The following is a 21,073-nucleotide window of genomic DNA, read 5'->3' as shown; positions in this document are numbered from 1 at the left end:
CATTACCAAATCTACCTTTCTGCCCAATTTGGTGTAATTCCGTTTTGAGGTTCGGGATGTAGTTGTGTTCAAAGCTCTTACAGGAATTAACATGGGAAACCCACTTTTTTTTAACCCTCCTCTTCTTTTCTCAGCACCTGCTTGACCGACCACCCTGAAAATGTCCATGCACAACAAGACTCACTATGACACCTTTTTGGGACAATTTTGTAAAGATTCCTCAAACAGCGCCAAAGATTTAGGCAAGTCAACAATTTTTCTATGGAAACATGGTCCTTACTATAACTACCTACTGGTGACCGCCAGTAGGTAATATATATAAACTCCCCCCCCATGTTGGTAACGCTGGCTTTACCTCTAGGTGAAAACATTGATAAAGAGTTAATTTACTTGCTACACTTCAGGACAGGAACCAAAACAAAATTACTTACAGTCTTGCCTTTGTCTTCAAAATACTCCCTTGCTTCTTCATAGTTACATCTCTCTTCTAGGCACTCTCTTTCCAAATTTCCAGGAAGAATCTCCTCAACCAACATGAAATTTGCACGCTTGTGTCTTTGCATGACTTGGTTGGCATTTTCTGCTGATAGAAATACTGAAAAGTATTCAGAAAAATATCTGTTAGAATATAAATCTTTTCACCATTTCTTTGTCTGACTGTATAGGCTGTAGGTAATAACTACTCCTTTGTTTTTAAAATATCTGTGTGCTCCCCGGGGACCGATTCTGAACATGTTCCAATCAAAATAGGCCATTAAAATATACTGTACATCAGAGATTGCGTGCGCCACTGTACATGGTAGAGATCAGGAGCCTAGTCTTAGATTTTAGATTTGCACAATGGTTTCACAGCTACCATCAAATAAAAGTGATAGCCTGTCATATAACATTCTTCACGACAGATGCCAACACCTTCCCCGTGGCTCGGGATAACTTGATCGCCAATATGCTCTTTGTTTTAGCAGAAAACCTTCTTCTTGGGCCAGCAAAGAAAACCATCATTGCTGAAACTTAATAACCTTGTGTAATGCCAAGAAAAGCCTTTATGTGTATCCTAGGGTAGCCCTCATTTCATATGTTGAAGATGTCTACTATAGCCCCCAAGATGATTCTTATTTGATCTCATTCATGAATCCCCTAGTGACCTCCATTTGAGCTCGAAATTGCTCTTTATTTAATCCTATGGACATCTGATTTCCGGTCATAGAATGCCTCCCATTTGATACCCAATGTTTCTAAGACCATCTCGAGCAGGGTAAAGATTTTTTGTGAAAGTGGAATTCCGTGAAGGTCATGATTTATGCCTTCAGTGAAGTTGCAAAGTTTAGAACTGTTTCCAATTGGGCCTGTGACTACATTATTCCTGTAAAAAACGATTTTTCTGGAAAATTCTACTCCTTAAAATATGATTTAAAAACTCTGTTTCAGGAAATAAGTGGAAAGTGTGTCGTTTTACTTATACTGAAAAAATAAGTGGGTGTAATTGTAATTTGCTGGGTTCCATCCAGAGCTTGACTGGAAACTAATAACAACCTTGGCAAAAATACTCCAACCAGCCACACACTGTAAGATGCCGCATCTAAAATGGGCCAAATTATTTTGCATACGTTGTATCTTACATTTAAAAAACAGAATGACATACTCCACTAATTGTGAGAAGCAAATTCCTGCAGATTATCCCAACCATAACAATATCCTGTTGTTGGTTTTCTCAATGCCATTCATGCAACTCCAGGTGCCTTTCATTTGATAGTTCAAGTTTACTGCCTTTTAAGGCAGTCTTGCACCTCTACCACGCCACCAACATCTCAAATAGGTCACTGCAGTCCCAGTGGTCTATTCTATATTCTGGCATGGACAAGAGAGGTCTAAGATCTTAGGCACACCTCACTCCAGTTTCTGCCTAGGTTGTAACTGCCTGCTTCTTCCTAGTGGCAGTCGAGCATATGCCAATAAGTGCGTGGCCTACACACAGCCACATATCGCAGCTAATAATCAGATGTTCACAATGTAGGACCAGCTGCACTAAACAAAGTAGGGTTGCCACATCTGTTTCTCTACCAGTGCGGTTGTCTTTCACCAGATCTACATGGAAAAATGAAACTCCTTATCACTATGTTATGATCAGAACCTCTGAAATTATGGGGTGCTCATATCTAAAATGCGTCTCAAAAGTGAGATGTAAATGTTCACTAATTCCTCTGTGAGACTTGGATGATTTGCTTACCAAGATGATATTTGGGCTGCCGCTATGAAAAGCCTTGAATGGCTTCAAGATGGGAGAGACAATAGGAGTGAAGCTACAGAGCTGAGTTAGGACCTATCCACCCTTCCAATGAAATTAGCACTGCTTCTTGCAAGTAGGGCCAGGCATGTACTGATACTTAAAACTGTGCAGGACTTCAGAAACAGCTTCTTAAATGTTTAGCTCTGCACCCTTGGGATAGGATGAAAACTATAGTCAAGGATTAGTCTTTCTCTTCGGGGCCTAACAGAGAGCAATGCTGAAGCTAGACGTTCAGCACTCGATTCACAAAGTTTGCTTTTGAAAAGTTTGCTCTTGTAGGATGACTCCTACGTTTGGAGCAAAGTTTTTACTTTTGGGAGATTTACACATGGCCTGATTCACAAAGCTTGCTGTTAAAAAGTCAGACATGTAATGCTTGTTTATATTTTAAAAAATATATTAGGAGTGCCAGGAACATTTATTAATTTTTGTCATCTCTCCCAAAAAACTGTGAATTCAGATAAAAAAAGAGCAAAATCGTTAGCTGGCCAATACATAATTCAGCCCATCGGTTTATGCACGCATACACCACTGCTGTTTATGGAATCCATTCCATACTTTAACGAATCTCTGGTCTGTCAATGGCTGAAAGGAGACTCACATTGTCCAAGAATGTAAGGCTACAGTACATTGCTTCTCGCATCAAAAAGCGTGTAACCAGTGTCTTAAAATATCCAGCCAGCACACACTAACATAAACATGATTATTGGGTCTATATTTGGCCTTTGGCTGTTTAAAGAACACTACGAGAATATCCTTTGGCCCTAATCAATGGGTTCAGAATACAGGGTGGGTGTCCTTCGCCATTCACAGCAGCCAACCCACTTACTCCCAGAAACTACAGGTCATTGCCTTCTAGCTGTATCCTGTGCACAAACCACTTAGCCCAAGATCCTGCAGGGTAATACCTTTGCCTTTACCTGTGCTCACTTAACGCAGGGCGTGACCTCTGGCCACAGCCTGGGCTCATTTCCCCGCGACTTTAATCGAAGACTGCACGTGAATGGCTGCTGGCTGTTCTCTTTGGATGGTGGCCACATCGTATGGCATTTGGCTACGGCCAGTATGTAATACCCTACCCTTAGCATACACTAAGTACACCCTTTAGATGTACACAGCAGGTACTGGGCAGTGGGCGCTGCATTCAGCCCTGCAGTGCACTCAGTATCCAAGCATGAATGGGTACTTGCACAGGGTATGACCTTTGAGCATGACTTTCAAGCAGTTGCCCCACCTCCAGGGCCTATGCACTGTAAGCAAAGCCTGGCCTTTGTTTATGTCCTGGACTCAGTAACCCTGGTCACCATTGGACAGGGACTTTGGCCATGTCTGGTGAGCACTCACTGCATGGTGTGGCCTTTGGCTGCATTTTGTAGGTATTGCCATGCTCCCTGTAACCGACTCAGCAAAGTTCTGTGTCAGACTTTGTAGTATCCAAGCTCTTCAATAATACTCGCAGGCAACTTCAACCAGAAAGGCAACTTTTAGGACCTCCCATAACGTCTTCCTCCTGTAAAAATCTGCATGCATGTTTCCAAAATCAAACTTAAGTGGACATAATTTAATTTTGGAATGTTTCGCGCAAATTTACCATGAAATCCAAAAGTAATGAGGGTCATTTACATTTACATCAGCAGAGTATCAAATTATACACATTGAGAAAATACTATTTAAAAATATTATTCACAAACAATATTGAGGATTTTGTCTTGCATGGACGTAAAGTAATGCCTTTCCATTAAAACCATACTTGCCACTTCCCACAGGGAAATCATTTTTGTAAAACATTTCTAACGTTGCAGTCAGGGACAAAAAAGCCTGCATGTACTCAATTCTTGTAACAAAATGCATGCATCCCAGTTCTGCTTTTTAAATGTGTCTTCAATGTAGGGTTTCTCCTCTGTTCACACCATACGGCTTCTATAAGCACCTATTTTCATGAAGAAATAGTCATGTAGAATTGTACAGACCTATTTTTGTGCGGGCACAAGTTTATTTGCCCTGAATCACAGGATGCTGAGACGACACCAGGGCTCAACCCTGGTTCCCCCGTTCCAAAGAGGATAGCTCTGGCCAGTAGGCCACATATCCTTTCGATTTGATATTAATTATGCATGAGCTGCACTAGATACCACTTTAAGATTCTGTACATCAGACCTTAAATTTCAAAACCATCCTGTGATTCTTAAAGGTGGATCGCATTCGAATACTTTTACAAATTTCAACAGTCACACATTCTGTCACAGAAAGACATTTTGGCATTGGATACCATAAATGTGAATCAACTTGCGAAATAGAAAAATATGTATTATTTGATATAACAGAGATTATTTTCTGATCCGAGCAAAAAACACAACTTAACTTTGACCATGGTTTCTTCAGTTAATGTGTTTGATATTTTTATTACGCACTTTAGGTTGTGGATGGAGTTTGTTGTGTTATGTATCTTGTGATATCTTTCTATTGTGTTATTTTGCACAGGTGGTTGCTGAGTTTGTTAAGGTGAGGTTGTACTCTTTGAGGTGTTACTGTGGTGTTTTGTGGTGTTGTGTTGCATGTGGTATTTTGTAGCAGTTTTGCGTTGGTCTAAGTCATTACTACCAGCATCTGGCAAACAAGCTCACCATCTCTGGTGGTTATCGCTGGATACAACACAATCACAATGCAATAACTGCCCACAACACAGCTATCTCTCCTATTACTTGTTGACTTTATGCTTGTCTTAAATGCTGTTTGGGGCTCTGCTGCCTTTTGGCTAGGTTCGCACTAATCAAATATACATAAATACTTACATTGTTTTGTTATTCTGTTTTGGGGAGTGATATACAGTGTTGTGTGATGTTGTTTTGATGCTGTATTGTTGAGCTACTGTTTTGTTTTCTGGTTTTTGGGTGTGGTGTTCGGGCACTACGCCATTTTGATGGGTTTTTTGTGTGTAGTGTTTTTTGATCGTGTTGCATTGTTTTGTTGCGGTAGAGTCATGTTAAATTGTAACAGTCTGTTTTATGTATTGTATTGTTATGTTGACTGACTTTAAATTGGTCAATGGGGGCACATCTATAGGGGGTTTGAAGTGGTAATTGTATACATGACTTGGCTGTTAAGTTTGCAAATTTGTATGGGACCTGATTCAAAAACATGAAATTCAGGTGACGTACAAATGAGATTCATTCAGATGTGTCTTTGTGACAAGTTTGGTGTAATTCTCATCAGTAGCCGATACCACTGCTGAGAGAAACAAAAAATCTGGTTGGACTTTAAATTTTAAACAGTATCAATCATCAAAACATTAATCGCAATATTACATTGCTCTGCCTTGACTGATCGGCATGAAATTTGAAACAATTAATCTTAGATGAATGGACTTATGAAATTCATGACAGTTTATCACACTGTATTAAAGTTATCCGCAAAACATGGAAAATACATACAACAAACAATTGGAAGCCCACCAGGCACATTGTGGCTAGCAAATATCTCACAAAGCATGAAATGGATGCATACCAAACCAACAACATGACATTTTCTGAGAAAAGATGGACAATTTTCTTCCAACTCCTCTGAAAACTTCTTCAGGATTTTCATGGTTCAACTATCTCTCTTTTTGTTCAACATGTATTTCAGACCTCTGATAGACCACAGAATCAATGTAATGCTGATAAAGAGTGGCTGGCTGATATCTAGACTTGGATGAGAAAGAGCTGGTCATGATCTAATGGGGTAAAACCGAGGTCACATTGTTTGGTTCTCCACAAGCCAACTCATTCCTCTGTTCTGCCTTCTTTGTGAAATCAGGCTATCTCTCTTATATCCAAAGTGATGAATCTGTCAGTATATCTCCAAAATTCTATATCGACATTAAGCTCATATTAAAGCAGAATCCAACAACATTTGGTACCAAATTCTGTGGCTATGTGAGGTAATCTAATTTTCCTGCTCTTATAGTGGGCTTCCCTCTTTGCAGTTATTCTCAGCACAACGTTAAAATGTAGCAATATGTTCCTGATATTTCTAGGCCAACAGCTTATGTTTCAACTTATGAGAGTGCTGCATACCTGCTCTTGGTTTGCAGCAGGACTATCCGAATGAGAACATGTTTTCTACATCATGGAAGACTGTCCAATATAGGATTCAGTTTTAGTGTCTTGTGCTTGTTTTCAAGCCATAGTACAAATTAGCTGGTCCCACTATCTCTACAGGTCAAAATCACTTGCTCTAAGCCACCTTAGATTGATAGATTCTAATATAATATAATTATATGATATAATATATAAGTTTATATTATAAAACTTTTAAACTATCTTTTAATGTATTTATTTATTAATGGGTTTTAGCAAGTGCTAGGTGTTACTCTAGATACTTCAAAGCTTTGACAGAGAAGGAGAAATTCAACAAAAGAGTTAAAAGCTGAGAGGCATTTAAGGGTTTAACCAGGTAGGATGATAATTTTGTCCAGTGTTCAACAATCACAATTCCTTTGTTGTTCTATTCAATTACATTCAAGTTTGAAGCACAGGCAGACCTGCACATTATCTGACAGTATGCTGATGATTCATTTATATTTTTGGGAAGTCCAGTCAACTACGTCCCTCAGTTGCATCAGCTCCAAGCAGAATTTGGCAATCTGTCTGGACTGTGGGTCAACAAGGCTGAATCTAAGTTGTTCCTAATGGGAGCATGGGCCCAATAACAGAGGGTGTGATCTGCCTAGAACCGCAGTGGCACACTTTGGACCCCAAATATCTGGAAACTGTAGTGACACACAGACTTGACTAATATGTCTAGCTGAATATTACAGGCTGCTTCAGCTCATCATTAGGTGGATTTATGGTTGGGATTGCCCCTTTCAATAATGGGTAGAGTGTCCCTGATAACAAATGGTGGGATTACCATGAGGTCTATACATCTTCCAGGGAGGCTTCACTGTTTTCCCCACGCGTGCCTTTCAATTATTAGATAAAATCATGACATCCCTGAGTTGGGCCGGAAAGCGATCTAGAATTTTTCTGAAAACTGTGGTAAATATTTCGTTACCGGTACTATGTTTTATGCGGTAAAGTCTATTAAGAACAACTCAGTAAAATGAGAGGCAGAATCCGTGGTATTAGAGGGTTTAAAAAGGCTTTATTCCTATACCAAGGAATACAATTCGAATTGTGGGCCTTCTATTCCATCACCACGAAAGTTCAGGAAGGAAGGGACATATATTATTGACAGATAAGCAGTTTTATAGAAAATACATTACAGTGAAACAGATGCAAGAGGCGTAACAGCTGATAAAAGGTGCATACGTAGCTAATAGAGGGCGTAATTTAATAAACGTCATCATACATGATGTCACAAGTGGGTGGATCCATAAAAGAATCCTGCAATGTCAGCAGAAATAGTTGGCAGAGATGCGCGCGCAGCCGCATGACGTGTGATTGACGTGCAACTAGAGGGTGAAGGGGACTTGACATTTAGCTCTACATGTGGAGACAGAAGTCTGGGGTTATGTCAACCTAATCCCAAATCATATCTAATATCCTATGTTTAAAGAACTGTGTTATCCAAAAAGAGAGGTCTCTTAGGATAGAATCTTATTCTATACTGACTATACTGACTGTTAGTGCGTGTACAAGCGTCTAAGTGTCTACACTAGATGCGAGGGGGTAGGAATATTCCATGGTAACGGGGCTATGAATTACTTGCATGAGGGCAGCGAGGCCTGGCCCTTTGCACGGTAGCTGGAGGAATGTTTACCTAAACTACTAGACAGGAATGCATCGGATGAGGGGCGAAGGAGATAATCTTGAAGGTGAAATACAGTTTTTGGCAGGCGACGGGCTGGATCAGGCACCGTTAGCCGCGCAGGGAGTAAGACAAAGTTCATGGTCACAGATGCAGGCTCAGACTGGAGCTTTCAGAGGCAGAAGGCAGAAAAGGCTTGATGACAGAATTCGGGCCTACTCGCCTGAATCTGTAAAATGTGGAAAGTGAACCACATAAAGTCGGTGGCCTTTCATACTTAGAAAAGGAATATCTGACCCATTCATGGTGGATCTGAAAGAGGACATGTTGGCGGTGGACGCACATATATTTGCGTCTTCAGAACTGGAGCAGGAGGGAACATACATGTACTTATAGCATGTACATGGAGCCGTTGGGGTCTACGATAGGGGACATAACTGATCACAAAATTCATATTTCCTCATTCCCTCCTTGTCCCCTTCGGACCCTTAGGAGATATCGATCTTCATCAATCCATCGATCTGTTCATATAGCATCATTTGTTCTTCTTTCTTCTTCCGGGATCTCGAGCGAAAACTTGGATGTGGGATACACGAGGTGGCACACAGACCACAAATCGCTGGCCCACATTGTAGACATAAGCAGCAACTGAATAGTATGAGCAAGCCAATACCAAGGAAGGATAGGATTCTCCATCCCCAGGCTGACAACACGCCCCAGAACCAACCGGACCAAGTCCAGGTGCCTGGACTCTGGTGTATCTGGCTTACAATCTTATGAAGGCGGGTTATGGCTTTATATACTGACGGCGAATTTTCTGGTATGAAAATGCAACAACTTGATCCGATGACCCTACAAGCTCCGCCCCTATCGGCCAGGATGACGTCAAGGACAAGACGATTTTGAAGCACAACAATCCGCATAGCAGACTGCTCTTTAGTTAAATTGCCTAAGGCGGAAATAGTTTCGTTCACTACTGCTTCAAGGGTTCTGGTTAATCTACGTATCAGTTTACTATTAGTGACTGTACCTATATAGGGAAAGAATCCTTTATTGAAATCTGTGTATTTTTCCCATGCTGTTTCAGTGTAATCGACAATTGGGAGATCTCTCTGCTGTCTATTGTGTACTAAATGGGTATTTCTATGATAATCAGGAGGAGCTAGGAAAACAGGTGGTAGAAGGAATGCTATGTAACAGGTACCATCCCAATCTAAAGGTAGACGTATATATGCGGTCTGGCCACATATAAAATAGGAATGACGAGAAGCTCTAAATGTAGACTTGCCTTGATCACTGAATTTTATTACAGTGGTGCATTTACTATGGCCCATGTGTATGGAGCCATTCTTTCTTATACATAATTCCCCCTTTACTGGGAATACTGACATGGCGGGCAAGATTGGTGTAGCTTCAGATTCAACGTTCAGGATCATGAGGTTAAGTGTAAAATTACCTAATCCATATACTTCATTTTCTAGATCAGTTCCTGTTCTTTTGGGAAGTCCCTCCTTGTTAGGGTAGCAGACTTTAAGCAAAACTAAGTTCAGGTTTCCCCATACCCAGCTGTCTTGATAAACTGCGGAATTTGAGTCTAGGGAATTAATCAAACTAAACCATGCTCCACAGGAGCCATTGTGTGTGAACGGATAGGGAAAGAGGGGCAAAACTCCCTTATAGTTCTGATAGGGAGGGAGTCGGCCACATATCCAACAATTTGTGGCATTGCTGGTTTGATGGGAATGATGTAGCATACTAATGAATGTGTTGTTGCGCAGCGCAAATCTATAAGACAATTCATGTGGAGGTAATTCACTAAAAGAATGTTCTGCAGTTATATTATAAGCACGCTTAGGAATAGGGTAATACATGTGCAATAGGATGCTGACAATGATGATCAGAAGACTTAGAAAAAACAAAATTAATAATGTTACTGTACAATGACTACGAAATGATTTACAATACGCATGCTTCTTGAGCAGCATTTGATTATTTCTTTCTCTATTCCGGTCTAGAGGATACATGTCAGAGACAAATTCAACCGATTCACCTTGGAGAGGACTTAAACAATCAAATTGTCTAACTTACTAGACCTCAATTTTAGTTTATACAGTTCTGGTTTCGTTAATTCAGCCAAAGGGAGCTTTGAGTCTGTTTGTGAGGGAATACAGGGTTGAGTCTCTACGCTGGATGGTAGTCCATAAAATTTCTTGATATGACTCGAGTGCAACCACCCTTTCCTTCCCTCGATTTTCACAGCTGTCCTTGTGGTAAGTAGAACCAACTTTGGTGACTTCCACCTAGGATCCAGTTGGGTCTTCCGGTCAAAGTTCCTGACCAAAACCAGGTCACCAGGAACCACGTCATGGGGTTTCACCTCAGTATTGTCGGGAAAAGCTGCGGATACCTGTGAACGACAAGATTGTAGTGCAGACATCAAGGAAGCCAGGTAATCTGTCAGCATATTACAGTCAACGTCAGTTATTTTACGAGGTATAGGCGTCCCCCACATATTTGGTGGTCTACCGAAGATCACCTCATACGGGGATAGCCCTGTTCGAGAATGAGCTACCATTCTCATGTAAAAGAGCGCAACTGGTAAGGCTACTATCCAATCAACTCCTTTTTCTCTACATATTTTGGACAATCTAATTTTCAGAGTTTGATTATGACGTTCCACGAGACCTGCTGCCTCGGGATGTCGGACACAGTGAAATTTCCATTGATAGCCTAATAGAAGGGAAACGTGTTTCATTAATTCGGATGAGAACGGCTGGCCGTTATCTGAGTAGACAACACGTGGTAAACCGTACCGTGGGAAGAATTCTCGAACTAACTGTTTGGCAGTAGTCGGGGCAGTGTAATCTGAAACCGGGTATGCTTCTGTCCAACGGGACAGAGCACAGACAACTACGAGAACATATTTGAATCCTCGACATCGTTCCATCTGGATATAATCCATCTGGAGGACTTCAAAAGCATGATCGGGAGTTTGGAATCCACCCTGTTCTACGGGGATGCTTTTACCTGGATTAAACTGACAACATATCATACAGGTACAAACTTTTTGTTTAGCTGCGGCTCGTAAATGTTTGTTGAACCAAATGTGTTGAATGCTGTCTAGCATAGCTTTTTCTCCTAGGTGCGCTGGACTATGTATAGTGTTAACGATGACTTGGACCATTGAGTCGGGAAGAAACCATATAGATTTTTCCTTCGTCATCCATCCTTGATCTGTTTGGATCCCTCCTAATTCAGTCCATTTCTTTATTTCTTCTGGTGTAGCATGTGTCTGTATGTCAATTACATCAAGGACGGGATCCTTAACTGTCATGCAATGTGTTGGTGTCAGGACTATTTGTACTGTTAATTGATGTCCTAACACTATGGCATCGCTTTGTCTGATTGCTAAAGCTGTTGCTGCCACTGATTTCAGGCACGCTGGAAGTGCCTGAGCTACTGGATCTAATGTACTAGAGAAATAAGCACATGGTTTGTGTGATCCTGCTTGTTCCTGAGTGAGTACTGACAAGGCAGTACCTTCGCGTTCTGTAACGAAGAGTGTAAACTGTTTACTGTAACATGGTGTTGCTAGGACAGGTGCTTGACATAAAGCTTTCTTTAAGCTTTCAAAGGCATGTGTATGTTCTGGAGTCCAAGGGAGGACAGTCGATGTGGCTGCCTCCTGTGTTGTCAACTGGATGAGTGGTTTTGCTAGAAATGCATATTGAGGGATCCACTGCCTACAGTATGAAGTGAGGCCTATAAAAGCCCGCACCTCCTTTTGTGTCTTGGGTGCTGGCATGTTAGCAATTAACTGGATGCGGTCGGATGTAAGCTGCCTTCCCTCCTTGGACAGCGAGTGCCCAAGGTAAACAACTCGCGGGACACAGAATTGCAGCTTAGAAGGGGACACCTTGTGCCCCTTGTCAGCCAGAAATTTCAAAACCGTCAGTGACGCTGTTTCACATTCAGGTTCGCTTCGGGCGGTGATCAGCAGATCATCGACATATTGAAGCAAGGCAGTGTTAACTGGCATGTGGATACTGTCAAGTTCTCGTTTCAGTGCTTGGCTATAGATGCTGGGGCTTTCTGTAAATCCTTGAGGTGCGCGTGTGAATTTAAAACTTCGTCCATTTAAACTAAAACCGAATAAATATTGACTTTCTGGATCAATTGGGACACTAAAGAAAGCATTCTTGAGATCAATTACAGTGAAGAACGTTGCTTCTGAGTCAATAGCTGTGAGTAATGAAGAGATATCTGGGACCACAGGGTATTGTGGTACAATACATTTATTTAATTCGCGCAGATCAATAACTAATCGATATACTGGTGGTGCTTTTGGATCCGTTCTTTTAAGGATCGGAATTATCGGGGAATTACATACATTGGAGTCAGTTTCCACAACCACTCCTTGGGCAATAAGCTCGTCAATGATTTGCAGTAAAGCCACTACAGCATCTGGTGGTAACTTGTATTGTCGCATTCGTGGTAGTACTACTCCTGTTTTCAGTGTGACTCGATATGGTGTAATGTTCATGCAACCAACATCAGTGGGGCCTTGTGCCCATAAATGTGTAGGTAAATTCTGCAGTCGGTGATCTATGTCTCTGGATACGTAGTGACCTTTAAAGTCACGTAAAAATAGTCGTACTCCTTCCGGAGAGCAACATATTATGGCTCCTAGAGCTTTCAATGTTTTTATGCCTAACAAGTTTTCTGGACATGATTTAGTAAGCAATAAATCTGTAGTACGTGTCAATGGACCGACTGTAAGTGGAAGAGGTTGTGTTACGTCATTTATTATCGGTTTTCCTGAGAATCCAAGGGAAATATTTTGTGAGCCTGAGAGGGGTGCCCCTGGAACTTCCCTGCGTCTTATAGTTGTTCTGCTTGCCCCTGTATCAAGTAAAAACTTTCTGTCTTCCCCTAATAGTTCACTATGTACATAAGGTCCCTCTTGGTCTACAGGAACCTCTATGAGGGGTAAGCCAACTTCCCTCTCTAGGCTATCTCATGAGTATCGCTGATAATCGGGATAATCTGTTTGTGCATACTGATACATTTGTTGTGTTGTTGCTTGAGTTGCAGCAACAGGCTGCGCTTGTGGTGGTGCTACGATCTGTTGTGGAGCTGCCTGTTGCGGAGCTAACTGTTGCGGAGCTAACCTAGGTTGTGCCTGCTGAGGCGTCTGTTGTTGATTCTGATCCTGTCTGGGTGGACGTGGTCTCTCATGTGTTCTACCTGTGGCTATATTATGTTTCAGGACTGGACAATCGTGTATATAATGACCTGGTTGTTTACAATAATTGCATGTCCCTTTTGCAGGACTTGCGGAATCACCCTTTTGATGACTATCAGCTGGAACTGACTGTGCAACAAGCATTTTCATTTTTGTATCTTTCATACGTCTTTGTTCGTGTTCTTGTTCTTCTCTAATTCTATTGTGATGATATTGTAACATCTGTAGCATCTGTGATGGGGTATTACCTTGCCAGGTACTTTCGAATTTCAATACTCTATTCTTGACTTGTAGCAGAGAATTTTCAACTAATTTTGTCACAAACAGATGTGGATATGACTCACTACTGGCTTTTATGCCACTATTTATACTAAAACATTTTTCAAATCGGGAATAGAAATCACTAGTGTCTTCGTCTGGCTTTTGTTTACAGGCTGAGATTGCACCCCAGTCTTCCTTTTTCGTAGTTAATAAACGTGGCAGTACCTGTATTAGTAATCCTGCTAGTGCTGTAGTCTTTTCCCCAAGCCCTGCTCCTGCAACTCGGGCCTTTTCTTCGTTTTCTAATGCTGTCCAATCTATCTTTTGGTCTCCCACCTCCCATTCTTTTTCTTTGAGTTTCTCATAAACACCGGCGGGTAACAGGACCTTTAATATTTTCATAATATCGGGGTAGGTATACTCTCCCATGAGTAACATGTCTTTTATCTCACGGTGGAAACCTGCTGGGTCCTTGTCATGGCTGGGTACTACTTTCTTCATTTCTAATAATTCCAGTTTAGTTATAGGCGTGTACACAAACACGCGTGTAAAATTATCACCGGCACCTCTAATTGGGTGTACTTCGCGTAACGGGTTCTGTCTATCTATGTGATACATTTTTCTTCCCATGATGGGAACTGGAACGTGTTCTGGGCATACGAAATTTAAATATTGGTTTCGGGATTCTAGAATTTCCTTAATCAAATCAGTACCTGACCCTCTCCATATATTCGTGAGTAGTTCTGTCAATATGTCAGGTAAGGGTCCTGGATCGGAGTATTGGTTTTTATATAATATAAGGAGGTGTTGAATCATGTATATACTAGCTAAACGCTGTTCATATGGGTCTAGATTCAGAAACGTGTGTGCAAGTACATCGTCATTGTATTCGCCGGGACTGTCAGCCCATTGTACTGCTGACCTGGCTAATTCTTGTTCGTCCATGGAATCAAGCACGTGGTATCCCCTTCGATCTCGGAGTAATTTATCAGCGGCTTGGAATAAGTGTTCGGGGGATTTTGTATTAAGCATAGGGTTTGGAAAATGTCTATTATATTCCGGACGTATTGGACGTATTGGGTCGTTAAAACCTCTGGTATTATTATGGGGTCTTCCTTTACTTACATAAGCTATCGTGTCTACTTGCTCTGATTCTTGCTCCTCCTCCTCTCTGTTTAGGTCAGCGGCGTCTACCTCTAATCTTTCTTCGTGTATTCGTTCTACTTCTTTGCGGATCTTTCGGTACATAGCTACTATACATAACTGTTTATCATGTCTCCCTTCTGATATATTCTGGCCCCAAATGACAAGTTTTTGCATTTCTTCCGTATTTACCCCAGGCCAGTCTTGATTTCTGATTACACAGTTTATGAGGAAACGTAACAGTTGTCCCTGTACCTCCGCTTTCTGGTACTCCATGGCTCTGCTAATACTTTCAGGACCTCGTCCTGACTGGACAAAGTGATATATATTTTCTAAATGTGTAGCCATTCCTGGTAGCTTCGTTAAATATATTGCAGCTCGTCTAATACGTAATGATGACAGCAGCATTTCGTCCCGTTTACCGGGCACAGGATCATATCTACAATCTACTAGAAGTTCCTTAAGCATGTCGGGAGTTGCTAGTTTGGGCGTACGTTGGTGTGCTAATTCTCTAAGGGAAAATTTATTTCCTCTGGGTGGCGTAGAAAAAATGTCTGTCGTACCTCCTGTAGCACCGTCTGGGGTGCTGGACGTGAAAGGATTTGTTGAAGGTGAGACAGCAACCGTCGTTGCGGGAAAAGCTGTAGAAACAGATGTGCTTGTCGGAATGTGTGTCAGAGCTTGTTGTTGCGGAGGTACAGACGAATGCTCTTGGCGATGAGCATCATCGGCAAGCGGTCTATGTGGTGCGGTATTAGCATACTCGGGAGCTGCGTCATCTAAATAGCGGGAAAGGAAAACATCTTCTGCGGTTCTGGGATGCCCCTTGGGGTGTGCTTTTATCGGAAACAATGGGGGTGGCAAGTCTTTTGGTATTTCCGGAGTAGCCTTAGGTAACCCTTCGGCCAGAAGTGGATACATACCATTCATAAGGGCATTTCTCTGTCTATCTATTTGTTCTGATTTTACTCGGGTACCTTCCTCAATTAACAGATTTTCTCGGACTTTATTTGAATTCTCCTTACTCTTATCTTCCTGTCTAAGTGCTTTTTCCGTACGTCTATTGATTCTTTACGCCATAATTCAATGGCATCTTTCTGTGACTGTCTGGCTTTCTTTTTCCATAATTCTTCTTCTACTCGCATGATGCAATCTGCATCCCAGGTCCCCGCTGCGGGCCATCTCTGACTCTCTGGTAATTCTTTGGTGTAGTCCACCCATAAATCAAGAAATAATACGGCATCTAGGCCATGCTTATGATACATAAAGTACCCTGGAGTGTCCCTCGGTGGGATGGGAACAGCTTCTTCGAGTACACCTTTTCTAGTTTTGATCTGTCTTAGTTTCGAAAAGAGCGGCATTTTTAGACCTTATTACTAGAACACACTTTATACGAAAAAGCACAATAATGAACAGTCATTCACACCACAGTATATAGAACGTATTTAAAACATTTAACACTTAACAGTTTTACGAACAATGATAACTAATAGAAAACTAGTTACTGACATTATACTGACACTAGATAATACTTATTTATATTCATTTATATGCAAAACATACTTTATATACTGCTAAACAGTACAGATACACTGCTAAAACAGTGCAGACCGGATTTGTGTACCCAAACCCGTCTTGACCGTCACAGACTATGTGCACGTAAAATGCCTCCCCGGTAATGGTACTCACCGGGTAGCTCGGAACGGAAGGCCTCGGAACTGAACTGAAACTGGACCGGACTGGATTCGACTCGACTGGACTCGGAACTTCGGAACCTGGCGGGTCTCTGTATACCTCGGATCTTGCTCTCTCAGCTAGGCTCTGGTCGGGATACTTCGCACTTCTCACCGCCTCGTCTGGGTGTTGATCGCAGCCTCAGTCGTCCCCGCTTGGCCGGAGGGAGATACAGGAAATCCTGCGGGTACGCGTTTTTGTCCGTTCAGCTGTGGCAGGAGACCGGGCCTGCAACGCACCGCCGGCGCGTGAGATGAGAAAGTGTCCCTGTTCGGGCGCCAATTTATGTGGTAAATATTTCGTTACCGGTACTATGTTTTATGCGGTAAAGTCTATTAAGAACAACTCAGTAAAATGAGAGGCAGAATCCGTGGTATTAGAGGGTTTAAAAAGGCTTTATTCCTATACCAAGGAATACAATTCGAATTGTGGGCCTTCTATTCCATCACCACGAAAGTTCAGGAAGGAAGGGACATATATTATTGACAGATAAGCAGTTTTATAGAAAATACATTACAGTGAAACAGATGCAAGAGGCGTAACAGCTGATAAAAGGTGCATACGTAGCTAATAGAGGGCGTAATTTAATAAACGTCATCATACATGATGTCACAAGTGGGTGGATCCATAAAAGAATCCTGTAATGTCAGCAGAAATAGTTGGCAGAGATGCGCGCGCAGCCGCATGACGTGTGATTGACGTGCAACTAGAGGGTGAAGGGGACTTGACATTTAGCTCTACATGTGGAGACAGAAGTCTGGGGTTATGTCAACCTAATCCCAAATCATATCTAATATCCTATGTTTAAAGAACTGTGTTATCCAAAAAGAGAGGTCTCTTAGGATAGAATCTTATTCTATACTGACTATACTGACTGTTAGTGCGTGTACAAGCGTCTAAGTGTCTACACTAGATGCGAGGGGGTAGGAATATTCCATGGTAACGGGGCTATGAATTACTTGCATGAGGGCAGCGAGGCCTGGCCCTTTGCACGGTAGCTGGAGGAATGTTTACCTAAACTACTAGACAGGAATGCATCGGATGAGGGGCGAAGGAGATAATCTTGAAGGTGAAATACAGTTTTTGGCAGGCGACGGGCTGGATCAGGCACCGTTAGCCGCGCAGGGAGTAAGACAAAGTTCATGGTCACAGATGCAGGCTCAGACTGGAGCTTTCAGAGGCAGAAGGCAGAAAAGGCTTGATGACAGAATTCGGGCCTACTCGCCTGAATCTGTAAAATGTGGAAAGTGAACCACATAAAGTCGGTGGCCTTTCATACTTAGAAAAGGAATATCTGACCCATTCATGGTGGATCTGAAAGAGGACATGTTGGCGGTGGACGCACATATATTTGCGTCTTCAGAACTGGAGCAGGAGGGAACATACATGTACTTATAGCATGTACATGGAGCCGTTGGGGTCTACGATAGGGGACATAACTGATCACAAAATTCATATTTCCTCAAAACCTTAAACCTTCCTTACAATAGCAGCAGTGTGGGTGTTCCAGAAATGGAAGCGTATTGTCTGGCATTCCAACTACAACCTCTGCAAGACTGACTGGATGAGACAGGGGGAAGGTAAAGGAAGCTTCTGAAGGCATGCCATGGCTGCTTGGATCTCCAATATTTCTTTCTAAATCCTGCCAAAACTGACAACGAGCCCCCATATTATATCTAAATGGAACACATGTGGCACAGGTTTACTTGTGAGTGGCAAAATGTACTGATATGCTGATCTCCCCACCACTTTGTGGCCACAGCCAGTCTAAAAAATTACTTCCCGGGGTTAAAGCAGAAGGTTAGATAGAAGAATAGTTTGTATTGAAGAGTGACATCTATTATAGGCTGCCATGAGCACTTTTGAAGAGTCAAAGGTACAGTCCGAGATGCAGCAATGCCACTTTCTCTTATATGCTAGACTATCCAGAGCAGCACATATCATAAAGGAGGGATTCCCCGGAATACTGCTTGGGTCTGCTACTTTGGGACACTCCAGTCTCCGACCCAGGGAGGGACCTCTCCGTCTGCACTATACAGGGTGATCTGAGCTTATCTCCTGGGTCAAAAATTACAGATTAGGAGGAGACAGGAGAGAGAGTGTGGTATGTTACTTAGAGACAATGACTGGAAAAAACAATTTACTATAAAACTACAAGATGCCCAGCAACCCAAGATTCCACCTTTCCCACCTACAATATTTACATAGGACATATTTCTCACATATTGTGCTACATAAATGTTAACATATTGTGCCTTTTGAATACCTTGGTGAGAATTAAATGAAAGGGACTTCATACACGTGGCCTGGTTGCTCAGAGCAGCATGTGAGTTCAGGGATCGAATGGCTTCTCCCTTTCAGAAACCAGTAGTTTCTCTGGTTGAACTGTAACTCAGGCACTCAAAGCCAAAGGTGAAGCATGTGCAATGCCGCCTAACTGCAGTGGAAGTAACCATGGCCAGATATCATACAACAATACATTGAAAGTGTACCAGGAGTCTCAGTTTGCCTTGCAGCAAAGAGATGTAAATGATTGGGTGATAGTAGAGGAGCTCCTCAACAAAGCAGTCTGAACTGAACCCAATCCCGAGGACAATTTATAGTTATGGAGACAGCTGCAGCAAACTATTAACACACAGTTAAATGAGGGCGACTCTAACTCACTATATTAATCTGTAACCTGTGAATTAGCGATAAATTAGATATAAATATGCCCAGTAAAATGTGATACTTGACAGCTTCACGCCGGATGCGATCTGTGTGATATATTGATAATCATGTAACTTGAAGGGCTGACTTATTCAGTGATAAAGGCCTGTATTTTTGACCATGAGAAACTTAACACATTTTTTTAAATGCAATAGTTCAGGCTTCAAGAGTTTCCTGAACCACATGTAATTGGGTCCACATTTCAAATTAATGTTCAGTGCATTTAAAGGTCTCAGTCCTTTACTTCCAATGATCTGGCATCATCGTTTCCATGAATGTTTGTAACTTGATCAGGCAGGCATACATGGATTGGAGGTAGCTGATAGAAACATATTGAGGTATTTCAGCAAATAAGCAGGGGCTTTATCTCATGTTGTTTTGAGGACAGTACATAGGATTTCAAATTCAACCATAGCATCTACAGGATGTCAATACAGTGCTTTGAGAACAGGTTTGAGGTGATCTCACTTATAAAGTTAAAGGCACAATCTGGCTTCCTGTTTCAAAGTGTCTTCGAGTCTTGCAATGACAATTCATTGGATTTGATCCACGTGTTATGGCTGTGCATTAGGGGAAGTGATGAAACCCAGTGCAGAATGCCAGTGTTACAGGATGTGCGGAAAGGTCAATGAGTATCAGAACAGATTTATGATCACTGTCCAGGGAGAGAAGGAGCTCTTCACCCATGTTGGCCAAGCATGTTCACTCTTGCAGATCTGAATCCAGACTGATGATCGTGAAGAATGTGATTCATTTCCATGTGATATTTCAGGTTGTCTCTGCACCTCCATTTTCATAATGTTTTTGACAAAAAGCAACTTTGAGAATTTTGGTAGTTGGCCATAGGTACCAGATAAGGAATTGACTTTTTCAAGATGCTGGTGATTGTTGCATGTTTGGGAGCAGGAGTAGAGGCATTGATCATGTTAGCTGAAACATTCACAAGAGAGAGGAAGAGTTGATTGAGACTAATGGCTCAACGTGAGAGCATGGGAGAAATAGATGCTTTTCTTTTGAGAGGCAAGTTTAGGATTTCAACAGGTTCCATAGGTTTGAAGAAGGTGAAGATACATTGGAGTGCAGGAGGTTTAATCAGAGTGAAAAGAGGGTAAAAGGAAACATCGGTGGCATTGATAATAGTGTTACAGATTCTGATAATTTTAAAGGTTTCAAGGTTTTCACAGAGATGTCGGGATACATAAGTGTTGCTTGACTGGACAGTTTTTTAGCAGGCATGGTAAATGTATGTTGCTAGGTAGGCCTGTTTGACTCTGTATCACTTTTTGATAGCCTCTCCTGTGATCTTGTATTGGGTTTTGTCCTCTTTAGATTGGTTACTTGCGCTAGCTTTCAAGTTTTCAATTCACACATTTCAGCTCCTAAAGGTCCCCATTGACCAATCTGTTGGAATATTTGAGGATTACTTTGGGCTTTAGGATTTGGCATGAGTTAGAATTGAGGAAGTAATTGATATGTTGAGATAGAGATTATCAGACAATATTGATGGTTTGGTTGTTAGGGTTGGACGAGTTTGGCAGCACTGTAGGTTGATTCAAATGTCTCTATTTTAATGCTTCTAAAGTGCCTGATATAGAAGGAAGGGGGATAGTCCTTTCTTATGCAGGTGATACATTAGTAAGTTAGATTGACAAGGTGATGGAAGTGATAGTGTGGTCTGATCATATTTGGAGTTGCACAAACAGATAAGAGATTTCTAGTTTTTAAGTGTGAAAATGAAGGAAAATGTGTGTCCACCTGTGTAAGTAGATCACCTCACAACCTTCTAGAAACAAAGGAATTGCATGTTGCTGAGGAAAAACATTGCACATTTGGCCTTCGGAGTTCTAACCCCAAAGTTAAAGACACCCATAACCACAAAGGTGGTTGTGTTGGTCTACAGACGAAAAGTGCATTCAAAGAATTAAACTAGGAAAGTGGAGATGTATCCATGGGGTGATAAACTC

General features: G+C 41.8%; 1 protein-coding gene across 1 annotated transcript in view; it reads right to left on the bottom strand.

The window, feature by feature from the left end:
- Positions 1 to 21,073, bottom strand: part of PROZ (protein Z, vitamin K dependent plasma glycoprotein) — a 219,946-nt gene that overhangs the window by 157,964 nt on the left and 40,909 nt on the right. The window contains exon 2 of the mRNA XM_085622318.1: positions 432 to 595. Coding sequence (XP_085478444.1) covers positions 432 to 595 — 164 coding nt within the window. The remainder of the gene's footprint in view (positions 1 to 431; positions 596 to 21,073) is intronic.

This window comes from Triturus cristatus, chromosome 8 (assembly GCF_964204655.1).
Source record: "Triturus cristatus chromosome 8, aTriCri1.1, whole genome shotgun sequence".
NCBI classification, from domain to species: Eukaryota; Metazoa; Chordata; class Amphibia; order Caudata; family Salamandridae; genus Triturus; species Triturus cristatus.
This window is presented reverse-complemented; position numbering and strand designations above follow the sequence as displayed.